The sequence below is a fragment of the Monodelphis domestica genome, chromosome 3, assembly GCF_027887165.1.
Source record: "Monodelphis domestica isolate mMonDom1 chromosome 3, mMonDom1.pri, whole genome shotgun sequence".
NCBI lineage: Eukaryota > Metazoa > Chordata > Mammalia > Didelphimorphia > Didelphidae > Monodelphis > Monodelphis domestica.
In genome coordinates, this window is record NC_077229.1 from 16,943,403 (window position 1) to 16,967,890 (window position 24,488).

At 53.5% G+C, this 24,488-nt stretch overlaps 1 protein-coding gene across 7 annotated transcripts in view; it reads right to left on the bottom strand.

Annotated features, from left to right (window-relative positions):
- The window catches only part of LOC100029569 (septin-2), a 123,264-nt gene that overhangs the window by 63,976 nt on the left and 34,800 nt on the right, over positions 1–24,488 (bottom strand). For 5 of the 7 annotated variants that reach the window (XM_007490475.3, XM_007490473.3, XM_007490474.3 and 2 more), the window contains 4 exons: positions 18,311–18,445; positions 17,739–17,856; positions 10,743–10,844; positions 5,343–5,488 (listed from right to left, as the gene is read on the bottom strand). In XM_007490475.3, the coding sequence (XP_007490537.2) occupies positions 5,343–5,488; positions 10,743–10,844; positions 17,739–17,856; positions 18,311–18,445 (501 nt within the window). The remainder of the gene's footprint in view (positions 1–5,342; positions 5,489–10,742; positions 10,845–17,738; positions 17,857–18,310; positions 18,446–24,488) is intronic. The other 2 variants (XM_016432523.2, XM_056821408.1) reach the window with 1 other exon arrangement.

Consider the following 24,488-nt stretch of genomic DNA (forward strand, 5'->3'; position numbering starts at 1 on the left):
TATGTCCAATATGGAGTCAAAGGGCATGGATAGTTCAATAACTTTTCTTGCATCGATCCAAAGTGATATTCAGAATGGTTGGATCACTTTTCAGTTTCACCAACAATGCATCAGTGTGCACATATTCCCACATTCATTCTACCAATAATGCATAGTGTGCCTATCATTCCATATCCTCTCCAACACTGACTCTTCATCTTTTTCCTCTCTTAACAATCTACATAATTTGAGGTAAAATTTTGTAGATTTTTCATTTGAATTTTTTCCTACTATTGGTGATTTGGTCTATTTTTTTCATGTAGTCATTTATTTTGAAAACTATTTGTTCATATTTGTTCCTTTGATCACTTGGGGGATGTTATATGTTTATAGAAATTCCCTATATATTTTATTTTGAAAAAAAATTTATACATTGATATTGAGGGCTGGAATAGAGACTTCGTTAAGGAAAAGAAAAAAAAGAAAAATATACAAAGGAAAGGTCCATGATACTGAGTCCTGTACAGAGGAGTGGATAGAGAGAAGATGGCATGAAGAAGGCAGAAGATACACCCACAAACACAAAATGAAGGGAAGGGGGGCTGGGGAACAAGGGTCAGGGCCCCTGGCTAGTGTAAGATTTAAAAGAGTGGGAGCCATAAACTGTAATAGTTAAAATGGTCGGGTGTCATAAACTGTAGTGATTAAAATGGGGAAGACTTAAATTGTAGTAGATATAAGAGTGAATGAGTAAGTTGTGACCGCAGGAAATATGTTTTCACTACAGTGTTTTGTTTTTAAATCAAATATAAGGTGGTCGCCAGGGAAATATTCCCAATTATTCAAATATACCCAAGTCAGCTGGGTTTTATAGAGATTTTAATTAATACAAATGAGGAATTAAAGAAAAGGAAAGAAAGAGAGAAAAAAGGGAATAATGAGAAAAGGATAAGCCGGCCCTGGCCAGTCCTGGCCAACCCAGGCCTAAGCCCTAAGAGAAAAGATCAGTCAGTCCTTAATCACTCACCACAAGATCTGTCCAAGCAAGGATTCTAGTGACACCAGGCCAGCATCATCTCAGCTGACTTCACCAGCTCAATCCTCAATCTGAATGTTTCAGAAAGTCCTTGAGCTCCTATTTAAAGGGCAATTTCTCCTCTGTCACCTCCCCTAAGTCCTTACATCTACCAATCACAGTAGACGTTTCCAAAGGACAGCCCATCTGAATTCACACCTGAGTAGACTAATCCTTTTAGTGATCCACACCTGAGTAGACTAGAATCTCTGAGTAACTTTCTCACCTCTTTGTCCCATGTAGTTCACCAGTTGCCTGACCTTTATAGGTACTTAGCACCCCTTTGTAGTAGTCCTAAAACAGGCATGGCTTAAGTATGGGTTTAAGTACTTTTCATTGTTCAGCAAAGAGTTTACCACTTTATCTTCCCCCAGGGCATGCCTAAGTATGGTGAAGTGGAGCTCACTGCCCAAATGGGGAATGGTCTTAACCCAGCCTTATGAAGTGGGGTCTGGGAATTTTTAAGGCTCACACTAGACACCTGCTTTGTGGAGGTTTTCCAAGGTTTGGGGGTTTGTCCACAGCTCAAAAGTATCTACGTTCAATGGGCTATCAAGGCTGGCCTCTCCAAGCAGGCTCTGGATAGATTCTAGGGTGGGCCTGACGTCATACAGGGCTCCCCCGTGTCCTGGAGGATCCTCGAGGACCACTTTTCCAAACCCATAGCCTTGGGTGTCCACACTGGGAGGGTAACAGTGTGTGACAAGCCTCTCAGGAGGAGGGTTATGTGGGGTAGGAGCCGGAGAACTGCAGGGAAAGCTTGAACTCTGGATCTTCCTTGGCCGTCCTCGCTGCCCAGGGTGGTCCCAATCCACTTGAAAGTCTGACTCTGGGAAGGCTCCTACTGTAGCCTCTTGCCATTCCCCGTAAGCGAGACTGGCTTGGGCTGCATCTGCGCCAGGAGGCCCCCTGTGACCCATGACCCCACCTCTCTGTGAAGTGAGATGTCTTGGGATTCCTCTCAGACCTCCCCAAGGTGGTTTCACATTCGAATCTGTCCAGCCATTTTGCCTGCCCTGGCCTTCGCACTAGACGGTAAGCTTCTTGCCCAGTGGAAAGTGCCGGTAATTTCCCAGGATCCTTTGCGAGAGCAAGCTTCCTTTCACCCCACAGACGCTTCTCTTCCCCCTCAGCACTCTCTCACTCAGTGACCTCCTCGGCTTCCTGGGCCAACCTCTATGCAGAGGATCTCCAATCTGTGGATCCAGCCAGTCTCTCCCGTGAGCTACAGTCCTGCATGTGCCCAGTCCAGTAGGCATTTATGAAGAGCCTCTGCTGCGCCAAGCTCTAGGGGTGCCGCTAATCAAAAGAGCGCCAGCCCTGCCCTCAAGGAGCTTCCCAACCTCTCTAAAGGAAGGCACTGGGGGAGGGGGAGGAGGCTGGAGGAGCTGGAGTTGGCCAAGGCTTGGGGGAGCCACAGGGGGGCACCATGAGAAGGGATGCGCTGCTGTTGGGACTGAAACCAGGCAGGGCAGCTGCCCCAAAGTGGAGTGAGGCTCTCCATGGGGACGCCCCACAGACCAGGAGCGTCAGACTCACAGTCAAGTCTGGCCAGGCCAAGTGAAGATGAAGTCAGGAAATGGTTCTTGAAAAATGGCAATGCCGTACAACACAGATGATGCCAATGGTGGCTTTCCAGGTGCCTGGAGCCGCACCGGGTCCTCCATCCACGACTGCCCATGCCAGCCTGGGGAACATGATCCGGCTGCGAGCCTGGCCGAGGCTGGCATCCCTGGGGTTGCTGTTCAGGCGCGATCCTGGCGCGGTTGGCCATCTCCTTCTCCAACTCATTTGACAGGGGAGGAGACCAAGGCCAACAGCGTGGAGGGACGTGCCCAGGGTCACCCAGCTCCGAGGTCTCTGAGGCTGGATTTAGACTCGGGAAGAGCGGTGGCACTCTCCCTACTGCCCCCCGGCTGCCCTGGCACTGCTGGCTGAAGCTGGTGGTACCCAGCAGCAAAGGGATGCTGACAGGGCGCCACGCGCCAGGGTCTCGGACTCTTCCGGGCCAGAATCCTGCTGCAGGCAGTCAATGCCCAGCCACGCCAGTGAGGGCGGACCAGGGCAGGGGGAGCGCCTCGAGGACGCCAGCCAGGCACCCCGCCGGCCAGACGTGTCCAGATTCTGGGCGTCCCGAGATGCTTCCTCTGGGTCAGCACGCTCGACGTTTCGGAGCTCAGACCGTGAAGACGCGCTCCGGGGACGAGTCAGGAGGCCGAGCTTGGCACGCAGGCGCTGCCTTGGATCCAGGCACCGCACTGCCCCAGGGAAGGAGGCCACCAGCTCAGCCTGAAGCTCCACCCACAGTCCTCCCGTGGGCAGGGCCTCCAATTCCCTTTGGGGCGGCTCTGGGCCTTAGGAGGCTTTTCCTCCATTGAACCCAAGCCTGCCTCCACAACTTCTGCCTCACTCCGGCCTCTTCACCGAGCAGCACAATAGGTCTCGACTCAAAGTTCTTTCGGACACCTGCAGACCCCCCTCTGGCCCTCGGGGGTCTCACGAGGCACGGCCCCATTCTGGCCACCGTCCCCTCCGGACCCGCTTCGGCTTGGCAAGGAGGGGCCGGCCGGGCTCTGGCTCCGAGATTAGAGCTGGGGGCGTTCCAGGCCCTCTGACGCAGGAGGAACGTGGCCTGGCTGAGAGCACCGGCGGGTGGCTTCATCTTCCTCTCCCCAGCACTGAGGGGTGCTCATGGAGTGGGGGTCCTGCTGGCCTCCGAGCAAAGGCGGGGTGGCCACTCGTCCATGGGCCGTCTTGGGAAGTCCTCGGGAGGCCGGGGCTGAACTGGAGAGCCCCTGAGGCCCCCCCACCAATGCTAACAGTACGGACTAGCAGATGCTACGTCACGGCCCTTCCTGACCGGCCTGGAGTTTTAGCCCTCTCGTCTGCCAAATGAAGATTCATAAACTTTAAAGCAAGGGGCAGCTGGGTGGCTCGGTGGATGGAGAGCCAGGCCTGCTGACGAGAGGTCCTGGGTTCAAATGCAGCCCAGACACTTCCTGGCTGTGTGACCCTGAGCAAGTCACTTCGCCCCATTGCCTAGCACTGCTGCTCTTCTGCCCTGAACCACTACACAGTATCAATTCTAAGACAGAAGGCAGAGCCTAAGAAGTAAAAATAAAAGATAATAAACCTCAAAGCACCCCAGACTGAGCCCTTCTTGAGGCGTACATTTCCCATGGTGAGCTCTGAGGAAAATATAGATTCTGCAGATACAGATGTGCATTCCACAAAGACAAGCCCATAAGAAGCCCCTCTTCCATCGTCACGTCCCCTCTAAACGCGACTGGGCCGCAGGAGAGGAGAGGATTGTGGGTCAGAGGGGCCCCGTGGCCAGGAGCCCGTCCGGCCTCTCCTTTTCCGAGGTGCCTCCCTCCCTTCCCAGGGGGAGCAGGGTGGAATCACACACTGGCTCCTTCCTCCCAGGGGCCTCGCTTTCCTTCTGTAAAGTGCCCGCCTCATGGAGGCTTCTTGGTAACGGCGGCCGACTTCGTCCCTGGCCATCACTAGAGGGCAGCAAAGGGCCATTCACGGAGCTTCCAGAAGCCCCTGGCCAGTTCCCTGCCCGCCTTCTCCAGCCAGGGCAAGGACAAACATGGACTCTCAAGCTCTTCCACTCCAGACGGACAGAGGTTGAACTTCAGGAATGGAATCCTCTTCCCTCGGCGAGCTTGGTCTCTTGGGGAATCGAGGAGCTTTGGCCCTGGTGGGGACGAGCTCCTGGAACCCTGGCGCCCGGCGGCCCCCCAGAGAGGGCCACGTCCCTGTGGAGACGGCAGCCCCTCCTGGTCCAGAAGAGGGAACCAAGGCCCGAGATGGGTCCAAGGACTCTTCCTCCAACAGGCTAGACAGCAGCACCTCAATGTCCGGCCTCCTGGAAAGTTAAAGTAGACCCCGGGACGCTCCTCAATAACCGCGTTCTCTTAGCAAGGATCTCGACTCCTGGGCACAGATTCTCCCCATTTGCTCTTTTAGGCCCTCTTCTCTGAGCCTCACATCCTCACTCGCCCATTGCCTTCCCCCTTCTTTAGTCTCCCTCTAGGGAGAACATTACTTTGGCAACCACCGGTGGGGGCTCCTGACAAGGCAAGCGCTTCCTTGCAGGAAGCCCGAGCCCAGCTGTCCCCCCGGCCCTATTTGCAGCCACTTTATTACAACCAAGCAGGGATGAACTTAATCTTGTTTCCTATAATCAAGTGACTCCCTCTCAGGCCTTCAGAGGGGAAAATACCTCCAAACCCCACGAAAAAGGGGGACCACTCGGAGCCTGAACGGGGCATCTACTCACACCAACATGGTCCGCAGCTTAAGGAAATCGTTGTGTTCTGGGTTCTCGACCTCGACCACACCCCAGGGATACAGGCGGCCCCGGATCTTTTTCCCTTTGACCTCGATGAGCTGGTTGGACCCAATCACGGCAAACGGCATGCTGGCCTAGAGGAAGGGAGGGAGGCGGTGTTTAGAGTCATCACAGGCCCAGGGGCTCGGGGCTCCAGGGTGGAGAGGACCCGAGATGCCCGGCCCAGCGGGGTCTGGCTCCGGGGGGCTGGGGGGCCCCGCAGCCTGCCTCCATCTTAGAATAGGGCATCCCTTGCTTGATTAGCTGTTCTGTTCGGGGTTCCTGGTATTTTGGTCCTGGGCAGGCTGCCCTCAGGAGGCTGTGAGCTAGAGAAAAGCCAAGTGACGCCCACGCAAGGGGGGAGCCCCGAAGTCCCCCAGAGAGCCGGCAGAGAAGCCAGGACTCGAGGGCGGGCTTTGGAGCTCTGGCCAATCTCAAACATCGGACTGAGTGATTTTAAAATACGAGTCCCTTTGGCTAATGTCAGCTTTAAAATACAAAGTGTTAGACCGCCTGCAACAGCAGCCCGCAGACACTGAACCCGGCCTGGACGCAGGAAAGGGCAGAGGCAAGCCCCCACGCGGGCCAGGAGAAGTGCCCTCCCGCAGGCAGAGTCCCGAGACCTCCTCCGGCCTCAGACGCTTCCGCGCCTCGCCCAGGGGGCCCTGGACAAGTCACCTAAGGCCACTGCCTCGCCCTTCCCGCCCTTCTGCAGTCTAAGACGGAAGGTAAAGGTTTAAAGCCGGGAGGCACATTCTGGGAAGAACTCTGGGAAGGACATGAGAAGGCAGCCGAGGCTCCCATCATTTCCCCCGGCTGCCCCGGGGAGCCACGGTCCTGCCGTGATGGAGTCAGGGCTGCAGTGGGGGAGCCTCAGAGACCCTCCAGTGGCCCGGAGAGGAAGCGGAAGCTGCCCAAGACCGCCCAGAGGCTCCGGGGGCAGGCCTGGGCAGGGTGAGGAGCAGGAAGGAAAGGGGGCCCTGCCTGGAGAGGCGCCCGTCCCCCGGGCACAGCCGCAGAGCAGGGACGGAGCCACGCTGCCACACGGGAAGAAGGGCGGAGGGGCGGCCAGAGATGGCAAATGCGGCGTCGTGCTCCAGGAGCACCTGCATGACGAGTGGGGGCAGGAGATGGGCTCCAGGCAGAGAGGAGCACAGAGCCCTCCTTTCACAGGCGAGCACACCGAGGCAGAGAAGTGACTTGTCCAGGGTCACACAGAAGGCAAGCATCACGGGGCAGGATTTGAACCGAGGTCTTTTGGGCTGCCCCATATCCACGGGCTAGAGTCAGCGTGGGGGAGTCTGATGAGTCACTGCAGACTCCTGAGCCTGAGGAAGGGGCTCTGCCGCTGCGTAGAGGCCGGCGTGGGATGAGGAGAGGCGGGGCCAGGAGCTCTGTGAGGGAGCAGCTACACTAGCCCAGACAAGATGTGACGAAGACCCGCATGCACCAAGGGGGAAGAGGCAGAGACCACGGGAAATGAGGAAGGATTGTTGTGAGCTGGTGAGCCTGGGTGCCTGGAAGGACGGCAGCCTCAAAGGAAACGAGGCAGCACGGCCCTGGGGTCAGGAAGACCAAAGTTCAGAATAGGCCCCAGACACTTCCTAGCACTTATTGACCCTGGACAAGTCACTGCACCTGTTTGCCTCAGTTTCCTCATCTGTAAAACGGACATGACGATAACCGTGTCATAGGGTTGTGAGGCTGAAATGAGACGTTTGTAAAGCACTTTGTAAAGCCTTAAAGTACTCTGAAAATGGGAGTTATTACGCGGACCATCATTAATCAATGGGAACGTTCAGAAGAAGGCCAAGTGTCGGGCAAGCTAGCTGTTTGCTTGGGATGCGCTGCATTTAAGATGCCAAGGGCAATGCGCAGTTAAGTCCAAGAGCCAGACGGCAAGAAGAGTGGACTTTGGGGAAACGGCTGACTTGGGGGTGAGGTGCGCGCAGTAGGCACTCTGTCGATGCTCGCAGCAGGAAAGAGACAAGCCAGTGGAGAGGCTGAAGCTGTGACCAGAGAAAAGACAAGAACAAAGAGGAAGTGCCCAGCGGGGACGAGAGTCAGGAACGAGGAACAAGAGAAAACTGGGCTGGGATCCGAGAGAGCACAGAGCGACGGGTACCAAGAAGAGAGCCGGCGAGGGGCCATGCTGGGGCACGAGCTACAGAAAAGGCCCCTCTAGGCCGGCCCGAGAGCCCCAGGCAAGGGGACGACCATGGACCGTGAGGAGGGCGTCTCGGACGGAGCAGACGCGGACGAAGGCCTCTGGCCCAGCGGCCCGAGCCTCCCCGGGGCGGACAAAAGTTCGGCATCTGTACCCGAGAGCCGGAAGATCATGAAAGGAGGGAGCGCCAGTCAGTGCTCCCTGCTCTGCTCCCCAGAATGCCCTGCAGCTGGCCTGGCTGCCGTCGGACTCTGGGGCTCCCGCTGGTGCCAAAGCTCAGTGGAAGGGAAGGGAGGGCTCGGGAAGTAGCCCAAGCAGGGGCGTTCCTTCCACAGTCCACGATGGCCAGCGCCACGGCCGAGCCTCAGGGGCTGGGCTGGGTCCAGCCTCTGTGGTCCAACGCATCCCAGCTGGAGCAAAGCTCTAGTGTGCCTGGGCACCTCGGAGGCCCAGGGACCGAGCCAAAGCCTACGCGCCAGGGCAGTTCAGGGGCGATGATGGGCCCTCCTTGGTTCCACGGTCCTCTGCCCAGCAGGGCCCCCTCTCTGGCTCCCCACAAGGCTCCAAGCCTTCGCTCCAAATGCGGCCCAGAAACGGGCGGGGGAGGCTCCGATGAGCAGCTCCATTGGGCGGGCCTCAGTGGCCCGGTGAGGAGGGGTGGCAACGATGCCCCCCCAGTGCGATCACGGCGCCTGGGGGCTTCCTTCTGAGCCCTGCCCACCTGCCAGTGCCAGCTAGTATAGTCTGCCTGGGACCGGCCCGAGCAGGAGTGAGAGAACAAGGTGTCTTCCAGCCTCTGAGGCTGCTCTCTGCTCAAAGCACCCGCCACCCAGCCTCCCTTCCTACCAACAAAGCTGAGCTCTTTGTATTCTTATGAATGTGCAACATTAAAGGACTGAGGTCCTACTCCTCCCCATTTTACAGCAAATCTGGATTAAGGAAAAGTTAAAAGGGATTTTTAATTTTTTTGAAAATTTTATTTAATTAGATGATTTAGAATATTTTTCCACAGTTACAAGACTCATGTTCTTTCCCTCCCCTCTTCCCATCCCCCTCCTCTATCTGAAAAAGGGACTGGGGGCCGCTGGGTGGTTCAGTAGACAGAGAGACAGGTCTGGAGACGGGAGGTCCTGGGTTCAAATCTGGCCTCAGACACTCCCCAGCTGTGTGACCCTGGGCAAGTCACTTGACCTCCATTGCCTAGCCCTGACCACTCTTCTGCCTTGGAACCAGGACACAGTAGTGAGTCTAAGATGGAGGGTGAGGGTTTTTTTGAAAGGGGGTAGGGGGGTAAAAGAAGAAGTCACCTGTCATCATTTACAAATGGACACAGAGAATGTACACCAATAGCAATAAGCATTCATATTCATGGAGAGGACTCTACCTAGTGGGCCCAAGGCCAGGTCTGAGGCTCGTTAGCCACAGCCCTGTGGGATGTGACTTGCCAGACCTGAGGGTGCAGCACAAGGACAGCATCTGAGGAGCAATCAGGGTCTCAGCGGGGGGAGGCTGGGAGGTTTTGTCTCCCTTCTCCTACCCACCCACCAAGTCAGTCCTCTGTTTGATCCCTGAGGGCCAGACCTGCAGCAGGAGACGATGCCAGCCAGAGCACTCTCTGCCATTCCTGGGCAGCGAGGGCCAACAACACTAGGAGAGAGCAGGTTTTCTCCACCTTCTCCCTTTCAGTCCTATGCGTATTCCTAAAAGTTAGCTACTGAATGTCCTCAGGGCTCTTGGAAAACTTCTCACGTCCATCTGTCCGAGCTAACTCATAAAAGAGGGTGTCAAGTCCAGGGGATGAGAGAAAGGAGAGGGAGTCGGCCTGCTGCTGCTGCTGCACAGATTTGGAATTATGCCCAAAGGGCTTTAAAAGAATGCCTGTCCTTTGAGCCAGCCATACCATTGCTGGGTTTGTACCCCAAAGAGAAATAAAAATATTCCTATTTGCGGTGGCAAAAAAAATAAGGGGATGCCCCTCATTTGGGGAATGGCTGAGCAAACTGTGGTATACAATGGTGAGGAATACTAATGTGCTGTAAGGAATGATGATCTGGAGGGATTCCATGTGAACTGGAAGAACCTCAATGAACTGATGCAGAGTGAAAGGAGCAGAACCAGGAGAACATTGTACACAGAGACTGATACACTGTGGCACAATTGAATGTAATGGACTTCTCTACTAGCAGTAATGCAATGATGTAGGGCAATCCTGAGGAACTTATGAGAAAGAAGCTCTCCACATCCAGAGAAAGAACTGGGGGAGCGGAAATGCAGGAAAAAATATGACTTATCACATGTTTATATGGGTATGTGATTTGGGGTTTGGGTTTTAAAAAACTGCTCTATTGCAAAAGTGGATAATCTAGAAATGGGTATCAAGTGACAACAGTTGTACAATCCAAAGGAATTGCTTGTCAGCTCTGGGAGCGGGGAGGCAGAAGGGGAGGGAAAGAAAATGAATCATGTAAACATGGAAAAATATTTGTTTTAATAATAAATAAATAAAATCTGGAGAGTATTTAAAAACAAGAAAAAAATCTGGGTGCAAATCTCCATGAGGCCCCTTTCTATCTGTGGGACACTAGACAATTTGTCACTTCACTTCTCTGAGACTCTGGGTCCTCATCTCTCAAAGAGAAGGTTGGTCCCTCCCAGTTTGAGATCTATGAGCCTCTTTCAGCTGATTAGAATAATACTGGAGTTAGGCTACCTCAGAGTTGGAAGGGAAACATGAAGGCAGTTTTTAACCTTCTACTAAGGTCCTCCTGACCCTCCCAAGAAAACTTTGGACTGCATTGCAGAGTCAAGTGCTGGGCAACTGCAAAGAGGCCTGTGAATGGAGAGCCAATCCAGAGAAAAGGTATCCCCCAGCTCCTACCAGATGAAAGGTGTAGTGAACCTTCATTCTACAGCTGAGGAAATTGAGTCCTGCAGAGCTCAAGTGACTTAGGCAGTAAATGGCAGGCCCCAGGATTGGAGACCCCAAAAAATGGTTATCAGGGCTCTTCCACCCATTTCCAGGACTGGCATTCAAGAGGGAAATAAGGCAGAAAAAACTCACAGGCTCATGCCAGGTCTTCAAACAATAAAAGCCCTTTCTGAATTATCACAATTTTGTCAAGTGGGATATTTGGCAAATAGAGTCAGCAAGAAAAAACAACACGAGCAAAAAGTGAGCTCACCTTCAGGACCTTGGTTTGTTCCTTGAATTCCTCATCTTCATCAGAGTCTGCATCAGGCAACTGATAAATCCGAATGCCATGTTCAGAGATTTCATCAAGGATCTATGAGTGAGGAATGGAAGGAGAAGAAAGAAAAAAATGACATGACCACATACCAGTATGGAGACAGTGTCTGTAGGGGCTCTGGGTCTGGTTACAACCATGATCTTCTACTGAGGTCCTCCTGACCCTCCCAAGAAAACTTTGGACTACATTGCAGAGTCAAGTGCTGGGCAACTGCAAAGAGGCCTGTGAATGGAGACCCAGCCCAGAGAAAAGGTATCCCCCAGGTCGTACCAGTGACAACCTGGCCTACCACTGGAGATATGAGGAGAGGCTGGGCCAGCCCCCACCTAGGAAGGCCTGAACTACCACGGAGATGTGAGGAAAAGTGACACCAGCTCCCTCCTAGGAAATTCTGGCCTACTGTGGCGATATGAGGAAAGGCTCCATTCCAGCCCTTAGCCTACCAGGGAGATGTGAGCACAGGCTACACCAGCTCCCTCTGAGGAAATCCTGGCTTACCTTGGAGATGTGAGGAGAGGCTATGCCAGCTCCAAGAGAACCGGGAAGACATGAGAAGTGGCTGCACCAGCCCCCATCTGGAGCCTGGCCTGCCATGGGGAGATATAAGAACATCACGCTAGTCCTTACTTATCCATCATGTTCAGGGAAAAGAACTAAGCCACATAAACAAACCTTTTGCTTTTAAACACCAGGTCTTTTTACATTTTAACCATCGGAGGCATCTCAAATTCAACATGTCCAAAGCAGATTCATTATCTTTCCCCTCAAATCCACCCCTTTCTCTAAGTTTGCTGTTTCTATCAGACTGCCACCGCCTTTTCATTCACCCAGGTTCCCAATTTTGGGTCTCTCTCAAATTGTCACTCTCGTAGAGCCAAAGCAGTACTCAGGGGGAAATTTATATCCCTGAGTGCTTATTCAACAAAATAGAGGAAAAGCAGATCATTGAATTGGGCGTGCAACTCAATCTGTCACTCTCCTCCACCCCTGTGTCCAATCAGTCTCAACAATTCTGCTTCCACAATAATATCTACCATCTTCTCCCTTCTCTCCACTTGTAGCACAAGCCCCCTAGATCTGGCCCTAATCACCTCCTCAGTGAGGTTTCTGCAATCTCCCCTTCTCTCCATCTTCCACCTGGCTGCCAGTGGTTCTCCTAAAGAACTGGGTGACCCATATTATTCCCCTGCTCAAGAAGTTCTAATGTCTCCCTATTACCTCTAGAACCAAATCTGAACTCTTCTATCTGACATGGAAAGTTCTGCTTCCCTTTCAAAAGAAAAATGGAAGCTCTCCAGTTACAAGAATATGAATAGACAGTCACATACTAAGCAGCAGGATTAGTTCACTAATAATCCATGCTCCCATGGACATTCTTTCTCTAATGAAATTCCTGAAGGGGTACCACACGAGCTTAGGTCAGACTCTTAAGACTTTAGAAAGGAGAACTCTGTTGTTCTTTTCCGTAGTGGCGAGGGAGTCATTTCCATCGTGATAACTAGTTAGACGGTTCTTTACTGGGAGGGAGACACTGGGAGACTCATGGCAAGAGCTCAGTATCTGAATGTTTTCTCAAGTCCTATAAACTCCTCTAAGATAAAAAGGTTTGCCACCTTGAACATCCTCCAAGCATCGTACTACCCTCCTGCTTCTTTCCTGGGCAGCCTCCTTTCTCCAGGAGATTCACACAGAATAAGGGATTTATGCCCTGCCTGGAAGCCCAGAAGATATTCGAGAATTTACAACTGACCAAAAATCTTTCCGTCCCAGGCTGGCGTGGATGAGCCAGCATTCCCAGAAGCACACAGCTAGCAGTAGGACTGTGGAGTCCATTCCCAAAAGCCAAAGGCTCGGTATTGCCACTCTGACTCAAAGTCCAGACTCTTCAGACACAGTTTGAACTCATCAGCCTCTGTTCCTTCCTGGGCTCCAATCCTCGTCTTCCTGCCTTCAAGGCCTACCAGGTAGCACAGTGCAACGTGAAAAACCCTGACTCTAAAGTCTGAGGATGCGGGTTTAAATTCCACCTCTAATCATCACTACCTTCAGAATCTTGGGCAAGCTGCTTGGACCTCTCAATGGACTCAATGGGCCTCAGTTTCTTCATCTTGAAAATGGGGGAGAGGAGGGGAGGATAACGGATGAGATGGACTCTGAGTAATATTATAATGACCATCAACCATGAGTGATGTAGCTACTCCGTTCAGTACAGTGATCTACCACGACTCTATAGGACTCATGCTATAAAATGCTATCTAGCTCCAGACGGAGAACTAATGAACTCAGGGCAGTTTTTTTCACTTTAACATGCAAATGCAGAAATATTTTGGTATGATTTCAGAGGTATAATGGGTATCGTATTTCGTGCCTTCTCAATGGGGAGGATCTGGAATTTGGAACTGAAAATAAAAATTGGAAAAAAACAACAACTCACAAAATTCAAATAGCCGGGAAACTTCAATCTTTTATGTTTCAGAGTGTCCTAGAATCTCAGAGCAAAGGCTTGATCAAGTCCATCCAGCACCAAGTGGTGGGCCAGCCTCTGCTCAGAGATGAGCTCACCTTGTTGAGGCAGCCTATTTATTTCCCTCTGGGACAGATCTCACCGTCAAGAAGCTTTTCCTGACGCCCACTCTGATTGGCCTCTGACACAGCCACTTCATTGCCCCTGGTTTCTACCTCTTCCAACTGAAGCAGATCCTCCTCCACTTGATGGTCCTTCCCAGATTCCAGCTGTCTTACTCTCTGAGTTTTTTCTTCTCAGGTTTTGTGTCCATTTCCCCCTGATCTGACAGGGACCCAAAGCCCTTCCCCATCCTGGTAGCCATCCTCTGGAAGCTCTCCAGCTTATCAATAGCCCTTACCTTCCATCTTAGAACCAAGACTCTGTATTGGTTCTAAGGTAGAAGAGTAGTAAAGCCTAGGCAATGGGGATCAAGTGGCTTACTCAAGGTCACACAGCTAGGAAGCATCTGAGGTAGGATTTGAACCCAGGATCTCCTGTCTCCAGGCCTGGCTCTCTATCCACCGAGCCACCTAGCTTTCCTCAATGAACCCAGAACTGAACACAACAATCCATGTGTGATCTGACCACAGCGACAGACAGCGGGGGGACTCTCACCTCCTTTCTTCCCTCCTAACGCTGCTGAGATCACATAGCTTGCCATCTGAGGGCCAAGATGAAGCGTGGAGGTGCTTGTCACCAGAGAGCTTTGGCCAAAGTAATGCACAAAGACCAGCTGTCCCGAGGGGGAAGGAGGGGGCTGTGGCCTTGTGCCAGTGAAGGCAGTGTCTACAGTGATGAAAACAGGTCACTGGAGTATTGCAATCAAGCCATCCACGTAGAAAAGGGCCCACAGAGTAAGTGAAAACATCAAGAGGGGATTTCTATTCTTTCCCCGCAAAGTCATTCTCATCCCAGGGAAAGATTAATTTTCATTTGTGAAATGAAAAAGGACTTAGGTGGGTCACGTGCTGCCTCTGAAGGAAACATTCCGCTGGATTAACTAGAAGGATGGACTAGATCTCATGAAAAGAAGTTTAACAGGGATAAGTATCAAACTGTGCCCACGAACTTAAAAGAACGGCGGCATAGTGACAGGGTGGGGGAACCTTAAGCTAAACAGTCCACAGGGAAATGGCATGGAGGTCGAGGCGTGGTACCCGTGGGCAGGATGACGCGGCCACATTCTGTAAGTAACTGAAGGGTGTCTTGTGAAATCACGTTCTGTTCTGCTCCAAAGGCCAGAACTAGGAGCCATGGTGCAGAGAAGGAAAATGCGTCTGGACAAAAGGAAAGACTTCCTATTGGTGCAGTCAGGGATAAAGAGAGGAAGCTTCCTTCAATGGAGGAGGCTGGACGAACTCCAGCGGGGAGATGTGCAAGGGGGATGCCCTTTCAGTACGATTCTATGGATCTTCTCCAGGAAAAAGTAAATGCTGACTTATCAAGGCCCAGAGAGCACACAAGTTTGGGTCTATATTGCTGGAGCCTGTGACAGAGATCCTTGTTGTTCTGTCCCATTTGGGAGCCTCTGGAAGGTGCTGGGGATGCACAAACCAAGCCGTGTCGGCTCCCAAGACGCTTCTCTTCTGGGGGCAAGTAAGAAGAGAAGGGGAACGTAAGAGGTGGCCCTAACCACGGGAGCAAGGAGGAGGGGGCTTGGGGGACGCCTCTAGAAGGGAAAAGACTGGATCTCAGCTCCAGGGCCGCAAGGCCCACAAACAGAAACAACGAAAAACAAGGCTGTCTATGGAGGCAGGGTTTCGGGTTTTCAAGCAGGGCACGATCCAAGCTCCTCCTCTGGAACAGCTCGGCGGGGCCGGTGCCGCTGTCTCGGAGGGAACGGGAGGCTAGCACATGAAACACGAATCCCCCTGAGCTTGTCGGCGATGGTAGGGACAAGAAGGCAGCAGAAACAATAGAGGGCAAGTCAAAGCCAGGGGTGCAAGAATAACACATCCCAGCTGTTAAACCCAGAGCCTTCCTGAAGGATAAAGGAAAGGCAATAAAAACAAACTCCATTCCGTGGTTTCAACAATGAGACCGTTTGGCTCCTTCTGCCCTCCACTTTATTGGTCTCCAGAGGTTCTGTGTTTCTGAAGATTAGCTTCCCCTGGGAAATGTCAAGAAGAAAAGAAGCACGCCAACACCCAAGTGCCCGCTCCCCTCTCATGAAGTCATGCCTGCAGGCTGGCTTCCTCCAGAGCTTCCCATTCAAGTGGGGGGGGGAAACGCTGGGGGAAAAGGTCTTTGAATCCAGCAAGACCAAACAGGAATGGCTCTCAGCAGAGTTTCCTTCTCAAGAACTCTTTGGGCCTGGTCTGAAAATTCCAAACAAAAAGTCCCAGACCTCAGATTGGCCGCCAAATGGCAGCGACTTCTAAAACCTCTCAGCCCCTGTGATCACGGCGGCAAAGGCTGCCTCCTGCTACTGATCCGTCCTCTCCTCATCAAGGCGCTGGGAGCCCAAACAATACACAGCCATGTCCCTGGAGAAAACACCGCCGCGGCTTTCTTGGAATGACTTGACACGGCCCTCCACCAAGCAGCAGCTGCTTGGAACGACATGACACACGTCTTTCCTCAGAAAACCTGCGAGTACAAATGTGTCATCGCGCCCCAGGACAGAGGGCTCCCCTCTTTCCTCTGGCCGGACGGGAAGGTGCTCCGGGTCGCAGTGCTACAGCTTCGTCACTTCAGAACCCTGGGCTGCTGCCCAAGGACTTCTCAGACCCTCCAGAAAACCGTGGCTTCGGCAGAGCTCTGCTCCTTCACCTGATCCATGCAGGGCATCCCGAGAGGATCCCTTCGATCCAATCGGTCTTTCTTTTTCACTTGGAACTGAAGCTGGGCTGGGCCCAGGGCACGAGGCCTCCAAGGGGCAGGATTGGGTGGCATCTCACTAAGAAATGCGCCCATTCGGGACAGGCTGCCATGTCCGAAGCCTTGGACCCCTGGCCTCTACTGAAGGCTGATCTGCGCAGAGAATTCCGCATTAAGACAGGAAATCTGTGTCCTGCTGCTAAGGTCAGCAGGCTGTCCAAGGGCCCCGACACAAGTGAAGATGTGGGAGCCAGACATGTACCCCGAAGAGAACAAGAACGAAAAAAGGCCTCACATACTCCAGCAGAGACATGGAGGCAAAGCAGATGCCCACGGACTGGGGAGTAACTTGCGGCCCACAGACGTAATGGAAAACCAGTGGGCTGTAAGAACCCGGGAGGCGAAGTCACGCGAGCCGAGCCAGGAAAACCAGACGACAGCTCCCCGCAGGAATGGGAACAACAAATAAGAGCTGCAACCCGAAGCTACAAAAGCCCAAAGGGAAGGCCTAAGAAGGCACCTCCCCAGGGTCTCTGCAGGGGGAACCACAAGGATCAGGCACAGAACTTACCGTCAGACTTGTTCAGTAGAGCTTTACTCGCCTTCTCCCCTTGATTTAAACATTTTTTATGATAAGAGATGGTTCTTTGGGAGAAGGACGAGGGTCAGCACACAGTGGGAAATAGAGATGATGTAAAAATAAAAGGCATTAACAACAACTTACTTTGAAAAAAGAATAGCATGTAGACGGGAAAAAGAAAAGCTAACTTTGCTTTTTTATTTTGACTGAGAAAAAAAACCCCATTTTGCTGATTTAAAATGAGGCAGGGGGCAGCTAGGTAGCTCAATGGAGTGAGAGCCAGGCCTAGGGACAGGAGGTCCTGGGTTCCAATCTGACCTCTTCCCAGCTGTGTGACCCTGGACAAGTCACGTAACCCCCCTTGCCTAGCCCTGACCACTCTTCCACCTTGGAGCCAATACACAGTATTGATTCTAAGACGGAAGGTGAGGGTTAAAAAGTAAATAAAATAAAATGAGGCGACCTTCAAACCTGATTGAAATGGTCAATAACGGTCCTTTTAAGAGTCATTCCCTCCACTAGTACAGTGGGCGCCCCCTCCAGGTCTTGTCCGCCAGGGCAAGCTCACTGCAACGATGGCAACGTTCCTCTCTATCAACGAATGTTTCATGAACATGAGATGTGCTGGAGGCTCCTCCTCGCCGCTCCGCTCCACATTCCACCGCTTGGGTACGATGGCCCTATGGCAAGATGCTCGCACCTACAGGTGCTTGTAAGAAGGCACCTTCCACCTTCCCTGGGCTCTCTCCGACTGCCAGCTGGACACGTGCCCTCTTTGCCAGCTGGATCACCACCTCCTCTTCAAAACCCAACCCCAGCACCACCTACACAAGGGATGCCTCCAAGGGAGCGAGAAGAACGGACCCAAATTTGAATAGCCACTTCCACCTCCTGGCAATTCCTTAAAAGGAACATTAAATTCCTCCCAAGACATTCCCCAGGAGGCCCGCTGCCTCAGGTTCCCAGAATCCTCTTTTAGACCAACAGAGGCTGCCCCATGACCGCCCCGGCCCCGCACGCCTACCCTAAGCTTCAGCCTCTCTCGTTCCTTCAGGGTCAGCGTGTCTGCCTTGGCAATGACGGGCACGATGTTCACCTTGCCGTGAAGCGCTCTCATGAACTCCACGTCCAAGGGCTTCAAGCTGGCAGGACACCAAGAAAAGAGAACAGGAGGGACATCAACAACCGGGCCAGGGAGTGGCCCGCAACCGCTTCTTGGCCAGCGCTAAGAGTCGGAGAGAGCGAGGGCCATTTTTTAGGTCTCCACGAAGGATCAGGATGCACGTGGTGGCCAAGGACCGTTCATTCATGTATTTCAATCACGACTGAGGGCACTCTGGGAGGAACAACACATGGCCACCAGGTTGCATCCTTTTTCGCAGTGGCTCAGTGCCAACTCCGCAGTCAAATTACATTCCTGCACAAATGCAGACAAAACAGAAGGCCGCAGGGATCCCCAAGACTCTTTTAATTGAGTTGGCCCACTGGCAGCCAGCAGAGAAATGGCCCCATCTCCTAGTTCCTGACCGATTTGGGGGCCGCTGGCAAGCTAACTCCGGGAAGTGCCTCAGATCAGTCTCCGCCGTCCGTACTTACCCATGACCAAACGGGGAGATGAAATAGAAGCAGCAGTGGACGCGGTTGTCCACAATATGGCGCCGGTTCAACCCGCTCTCGTCATGAAGGTACCGTTCAAACTGATTGTCGATGTAGTAGATGATGGTTTTGAAGCTGCGGTGTGAGAGGAGAAAGGGCCTTTCAGGATCTGTCTGCAGAGCGGCACAGAAAGCAACGCTCGGCCAGCCCCCCATCTAGTGCTAATTCTCTGTAAAATGGGGCCCCAGTACTGGAGGGAAAAGGAACCAAATGTTGGAGGGAAAGAGGAAGACTCAAAAACGCCAACCCCCAATTACATTTCATTTGCTGATTCTGCATGAGAGGCCGCAGAGCATCATGGGTAACAAGGCGGCCTGCCCAGGCGGCAAGTCCTGCTTCTGACAGGTATCTCCTGGCCGGGGGACCCTGGGAGAGAGCTTGGAAACCTCCTGGGCGTCCTGGCCCCTCGCCAAGCCTCTCAGGTGTAGCAGGGGATACAGGGGCTGGGAAGGAGGGAATCATCTCCGTTGCTCCTACGGCACAAGTCTCTGCTGATGATATCAAACTTGGCCGGCAGTAGGTATGTCTGGGACAAGGCAGCAAGGCCCCTGGAGCTGGGCCCCCAGCTGAGGAAGAGGAGGGCCTCAGGCTAGCTGCTTCTGGGTACAAGAAGGCCCCACCTGCCAGTCCAGACCCGCGACCAGGTTTGCTCTACAGCAACAGGCTGAACCGCCACAACGTGCGGAGAACTAAAGACAGGCACCACCCAGCGGGCAGTGGGGAGTGGGACCCATCGAGGACCTCCAGAGAGGGGCAGGGTGGTGCCCCTGAAGAGAAGGGCAGCGGGTCTCCGAACAATCCAGCGCTTTCTCACAGTCCCATCCCCAGGCCCCACGTGAACAGACTCCAACATCCAGAGAAGCAGGACGTTGCAAAGGGTGACCGTCACAGGCCACAAAGAGCAAGATGGGGGATGGAAAGGAAGAAGGCTGTATGCAGGCAAGGGAGCAGCCCCTAGGCCCATGCAGATGGCTGAAGGCCACAGTTCAAAGAGAAAAACTACTGAATCCTACAGCAAAGAAATGCTCAAAGTTCTGGGCCTCCACCAGGGCGTGAGGTCCCCCTATGAAGGGATCCCACCAGTAAATGATTCCCAGAGCTTGGCTTCAGGTCCCCAAGGCAAAAGTCCTGCTTTAAAGAAAAAGGGTGCCCAAGAAACCAAATAAATCAGAGCCCCTGCTACGTCTGCTCTGAGTGATTCTACAAGTCTGGGCCTCAGTTTCCTCATCTATTAAAAATGACAAGGTTGGAGACAATCACCAAGGCCCCTTTCCCATTCCAAATTTTAAAAATAAAAGCTAGTGTTTTTATCAGTGAGATATTAGGGGAGTGCTCAGCTTCCTGCCCTCCCAGGCTGGCAGGGGCTCTGTGCCTGCTGGGGGCCAGAGGTCCTTAAGGACCTCCCCATCCTTCTCTCCCTCACATCCACTGGCTGAGGACCGAGGCAGACCAACCGGAACCCAGTTCCATCCCATGGCACACACTTGCACAAAGGCATGAATGAAACATTGCTTTGGCAGGAAGAGACTCTGAATCTCCAAGAAACGAGAGAACTTGTCAAAAACCCTACAGCCAGCACATTTGTCCAGGAGCCAAGAGTCACCCACAGATTTCCTGCCTCCAGGCTCGGCATCTTCCCCACCCCATCACGCAGGGGTGAGAGGTTGGGTCTAACACGTTCTGTGTACATGGCTCTCTTCCCACCGTGTCAGAAAGAACCCCGTAATTCCAGGGCAAGGCCCTCTTCCTCCTCCTCCTCTCGAGTCCCCAAAGGGGCTGGGGAGGAAAAGCTGGAAACACCCAATCCCAGGGCCCCAAATATGACTCAGGCTTTGGCTCTGCTACTCCCTGGCTACGGGCGTCAGGGCAGTTACCTCCCCTCGGAGCCTGGCCCGATCAGAAACAAGATGGGCCACCACAGAATGATGTCAGTGAGCAACCTGGGGGCCCAACTGAACCCTGGACCACAATAAGGTCAAGGATCTATCAGGATTCCAGCGGAGAGATGGACCCAAGGCAAAACCAAGACCCAGTGCTTCAAGCGGAGTCATGGTGGGGCTCATTTGGCTTTATTATTCTTCCTAGTTTTAATGGAGGGAGAAGAGGGGTGGGCAGGGGGAGGGATATGAAAAGAGCCTCAAGGAAACCCTCTTAAAATCTAGAAAAGAGCAGAAGAGAGTTCAGAAGGAGACACAGCCCAGCAGGAAGAGTTGTTTTGTGTCAAATTTAACATACATTTTTTAAAACCATGGTTTCATATTCAATCTTCTTTTTATTGTTCTTCATATATTGAAATGTTAGGTTTGTCAGGTTCATTGTAAAAAGGGGCAAAATTAAAATGCAAAAATTTTAAATTTAAATTTAAAAGAACATAAAATGTGGGGCCTGAACTAGATGGTTCCTAAGATTCTAGCTCTGACATTCTAACTGTGTGACCCTAGTCAGGTCACACACACCTCAGCCTCAGTTTCCCCACCAGTACAATAGAGCCCATGGTAGCACCTACTTCAGAGGGCAGCCTAAGGCCTAGCCCAACATTCCCAACTCCGGTGTCCTATGAGATGTCTCGGCTAATATTCCTCTCCCGAGCCCTAGCAGGGAGTCTTGACCGCGTCGTTCTGACTGCTCCCAGGAGGTTGGGGCCGGTTAAAAGCTGAGGGAATCCTTTGGTTATCCATGGGCTCCCTTCCCTGGGGGCCTGCCTCACCATGGCCGGCCGGGACAAAGCTCGGCGAGTCCTCCCCGAGTGGGAAGGAAGGCTTCCTGCACTGAATGAGCACGGAGCCGTGCCGAGGGTCCACAACAGCTCCCAAGCCCTCGGGCGCCCAGGAGGCCGTGCCTCAGCTCCTAGAAGCCCCAAAATGTCCATGGGGGGGCAGCCGGGTAGCTCAGTGGATGGAGAGCCAGGCCTAGAGCCAGGAGGTCCTCCATTCAAATGTGGCCTCAGACACTTCCCAGCTGGGCGACCCTGGGCGAGTCACTCAAGCCTACGTGCCCAGCCCTGACTGCCCTGAAATCAATAGTCAGAATTGGTTCTCAATTGAAGGGAAGGGTTTAAAAAAGTCCACGCAGCTTGGAGGCCCCTGAGGCTCGGGCAGGAGGGGAAGCCCAAACAATGGGGAGAGCGTTCCTGGCTGTAAATCCCCTCCTGGTCTGGCCGCCATGCGTGGTGCCTCCTGACTTCCAGGAAGCACCTGCCCTGACATCACTGCTCTCTCCTGGCCCGCAGCGGAGCCTGCACCAGCCTTGTAGTCCCCAAACAGGCCCTGCAGATGTTCCACGGGGGGGGGGACACGCCGAGGCAGAGATGAACACGGCCCCCAGAGCCGAGGCCAGGAAAAGCTTCCCAGGCTGACACCCCGTGAGAGCCCAGAAAGGGGCCGGGACACGGACGCGGCTCCCCCTCCCCAGGTCTTCAGCCCAAGCATGTCCAGGGGGCCGCCCAGCCCTGCACCTCTGGCCTCGCGCCACTCCCTCCACCAGTGGCCTGAAGACCAGCCACCCACCAAGAGGCGGCCCATTCCCTCGGCGAGGGGCGGAGAGCTCCGAGGACCTGGAGAGCCGCCCACCCACCCTGCTCTGGACCCCGGCTTCCCTGGACGTCTGCAGCGCTCTGCGCTTCCCGGGAGACTCCGCGCCGCCCAGGCACGCTGCACTGCCTTGTACGGACGGCCGTCCCTCTCCCCTTGGAAGGTGAGCCGAGGGAGGCTGGGACACCCAGCCCAGAGCAGGGGTTTCATCAATGCTTGCTGACTGACCAAGAAAACCACATCCAGCTGTTCTGAACTGTTGCTTCTAGAATGAAAATTCCCAGAAAGCCTGAGCCCAGCACTTGCCTGTCCCTCCACCAGGCCAGCCCCGGCCCGCCACCCCCCCTCTGTCCTCCCAGAGGCAGGATAGAGCATGATTTGCTCCGGGCCCCTGGCTGACCCACAGAACAGACGGGACAGCCAAGGGCCAAGACAGCAATGGCAGGAGGGAGCCCTTAGAGGGCGCTTTACATGCCAACACAGCCTCCCCACGACGCTGGCAGGGAGCGGCTATTATCACCCCCATTTTACAGCTGAGGGAACCGAGGTCCAGAGGCCGGGCGACGTGCCCCAAGGGCCCCTGGCTAGTGTGTGTCTGAGGCTGGATTTGACTCTGGCTCTTCATGCGTGGTGCACAGTGTCCCTAGAGGCTGGGGTCCTTCACCATCGCCAGCTGAGCCCCTGCAGGGCGAGTTTGAAGCCATTATCTAGCTGTTAGCCTTGGCTCCCTCTTCTGTAAAATGGGGAGAACATCTGGCCGGCCACCTCCCATTGGAAGGTCCAATAGACCGTGATGACAAAAGTGCTTTAAACAGTGTGGTGTTCTGAGGCTCTGGAGAGGGAAGGCCAGGCTTAGACACAGGAGGTCTCAGTCACTTCCCAGCTGTGGGACCCTGGACAAGTCCCTGCACCCCATGGCCTGGCCCTTTCGGCTCTTCTGCCTTGGAACCAATGCCGCATCGATTCGAAGATGGAAGGCGAGGATTGCAAAAAGAACAATGACAAAATGAAACGTAGCATGTTCTACCAATGCAAAGGGGCCTGAATCGCACCCCCGAGGCCCTCCGTCCCAGAGGCCACACACAGAGTGGAGGACCCAGCCTCGGTTCCCAGAGGTCCTCCAACATGGCGGCACTGGTCTTGGTCTCCTCTCCTCAAGGTCTGGCAGGGGGCCTAATGCTCCGGGGGCTGAACAAACACTTGTTGGGAGCTGAATGATGTCTGAGGGCCTCCACAGGAAAGGAGACTGAGGGGCCCAAACAAGCCTTGTTCCCCACCACTCCTCCTCCATCGAAATCTGGCAGCCCCTTGTAAAATTGGACTTGAACTCTGGACTTCAATCCCCACAATTCCTTGCTCCACTTCCCCAGAATGCTTTGTAATCTCACCTGGGCCGAGATTGAGAAGGTATTTAACCTGATTGCAAAAGCTTTTGGCTCTCTTTTGGACTTCCATTTTGGAGCAGATGCGTCTCTTGCGTGATGTGAGGTTATTTTGTCTAGGCCTCTGACCTAGGCACATGTTTCTTACTTGTATATTCTTTAATCTTTAACCTTTAATAAACCTCTAAAAAATATAATACTCCTTGCAGAAACTAATTTCTACCTGCCTCAGTCTCCCCTAAATTTTAACGTTACACCCTGGGAACCTCTCCTCCACTGGAGGGCTCCTCTCGGAAGCTCCTCTGAAGGGGGCACCCAGGCCAGCCAGCTCTCATCAGGCAGAAACCCAGACGCCTCCATCACCCCTGTTTCACCCCTTTTATGGCCCGTCTCCCCATTAGAATAGAAGCTCCTTGAGGACAGGGATTGTCGTTCTTGTGGCCTGTATCTGCATTCCCCTTACTTAGCTCTGGGCCCCCGCAGGGTGCGCTTACAGACTTACTGTGGACAAAGGCCCAGCCTAGGAAGTGCCTTCCCAACAGATCAGCCTTTTGTGGGCCACAGACACCCCTGAATGCCACCTCCTCAGGCCGAGGAGGGCTGCCACCAGTGCTGGTGAAGGGATGAAAGGACAACGGCGGACAGACACGCCGAGGAGAGGGCTGGCCAGAGAGCCGGGGGCCCTTGTTGCCCCTTAGAGAGGCAGGGAAACAAGGAGGACTGTCTGGATCTGCACCAGGAGCTAAGAGAACCAGACCCACAGGGCCACTGGCCAGGAGGAGACAGAACTGAAAGGCAGAGAGGTGGCTTAGAAAAAATAAGTGCAATGAGGCCCCCCAGGATCACGGCCACTTATTTCCTTTCAAGAAACACTTGTAAAGGACCAAGCAGAAGGTTCTGCATCAGACACTGTGGATCCATATGAAACATGGGAGATACCCCATTCCCCACAGGAGCCCCCTCTCCCATTTATCTGGGGCTTCTGAAACACGACCTCCTCTTGCAGCTCCCTGTAAAGCAAGCAGTTCAATGGCTATTTGCCCATTTTACAGATGTAGAAACAGGGACACGAAAATCTGAACCCAGGCCAAATGGTCTTGCAAGTCCAGCATGAGTTCTGCTCCCCAAGACGGCCTTTCAAAAAGCCAGTGTAGACAGGGGGGCATTTAACAGGTTACGGGACGGGTCTACACAAATTCTGACTTG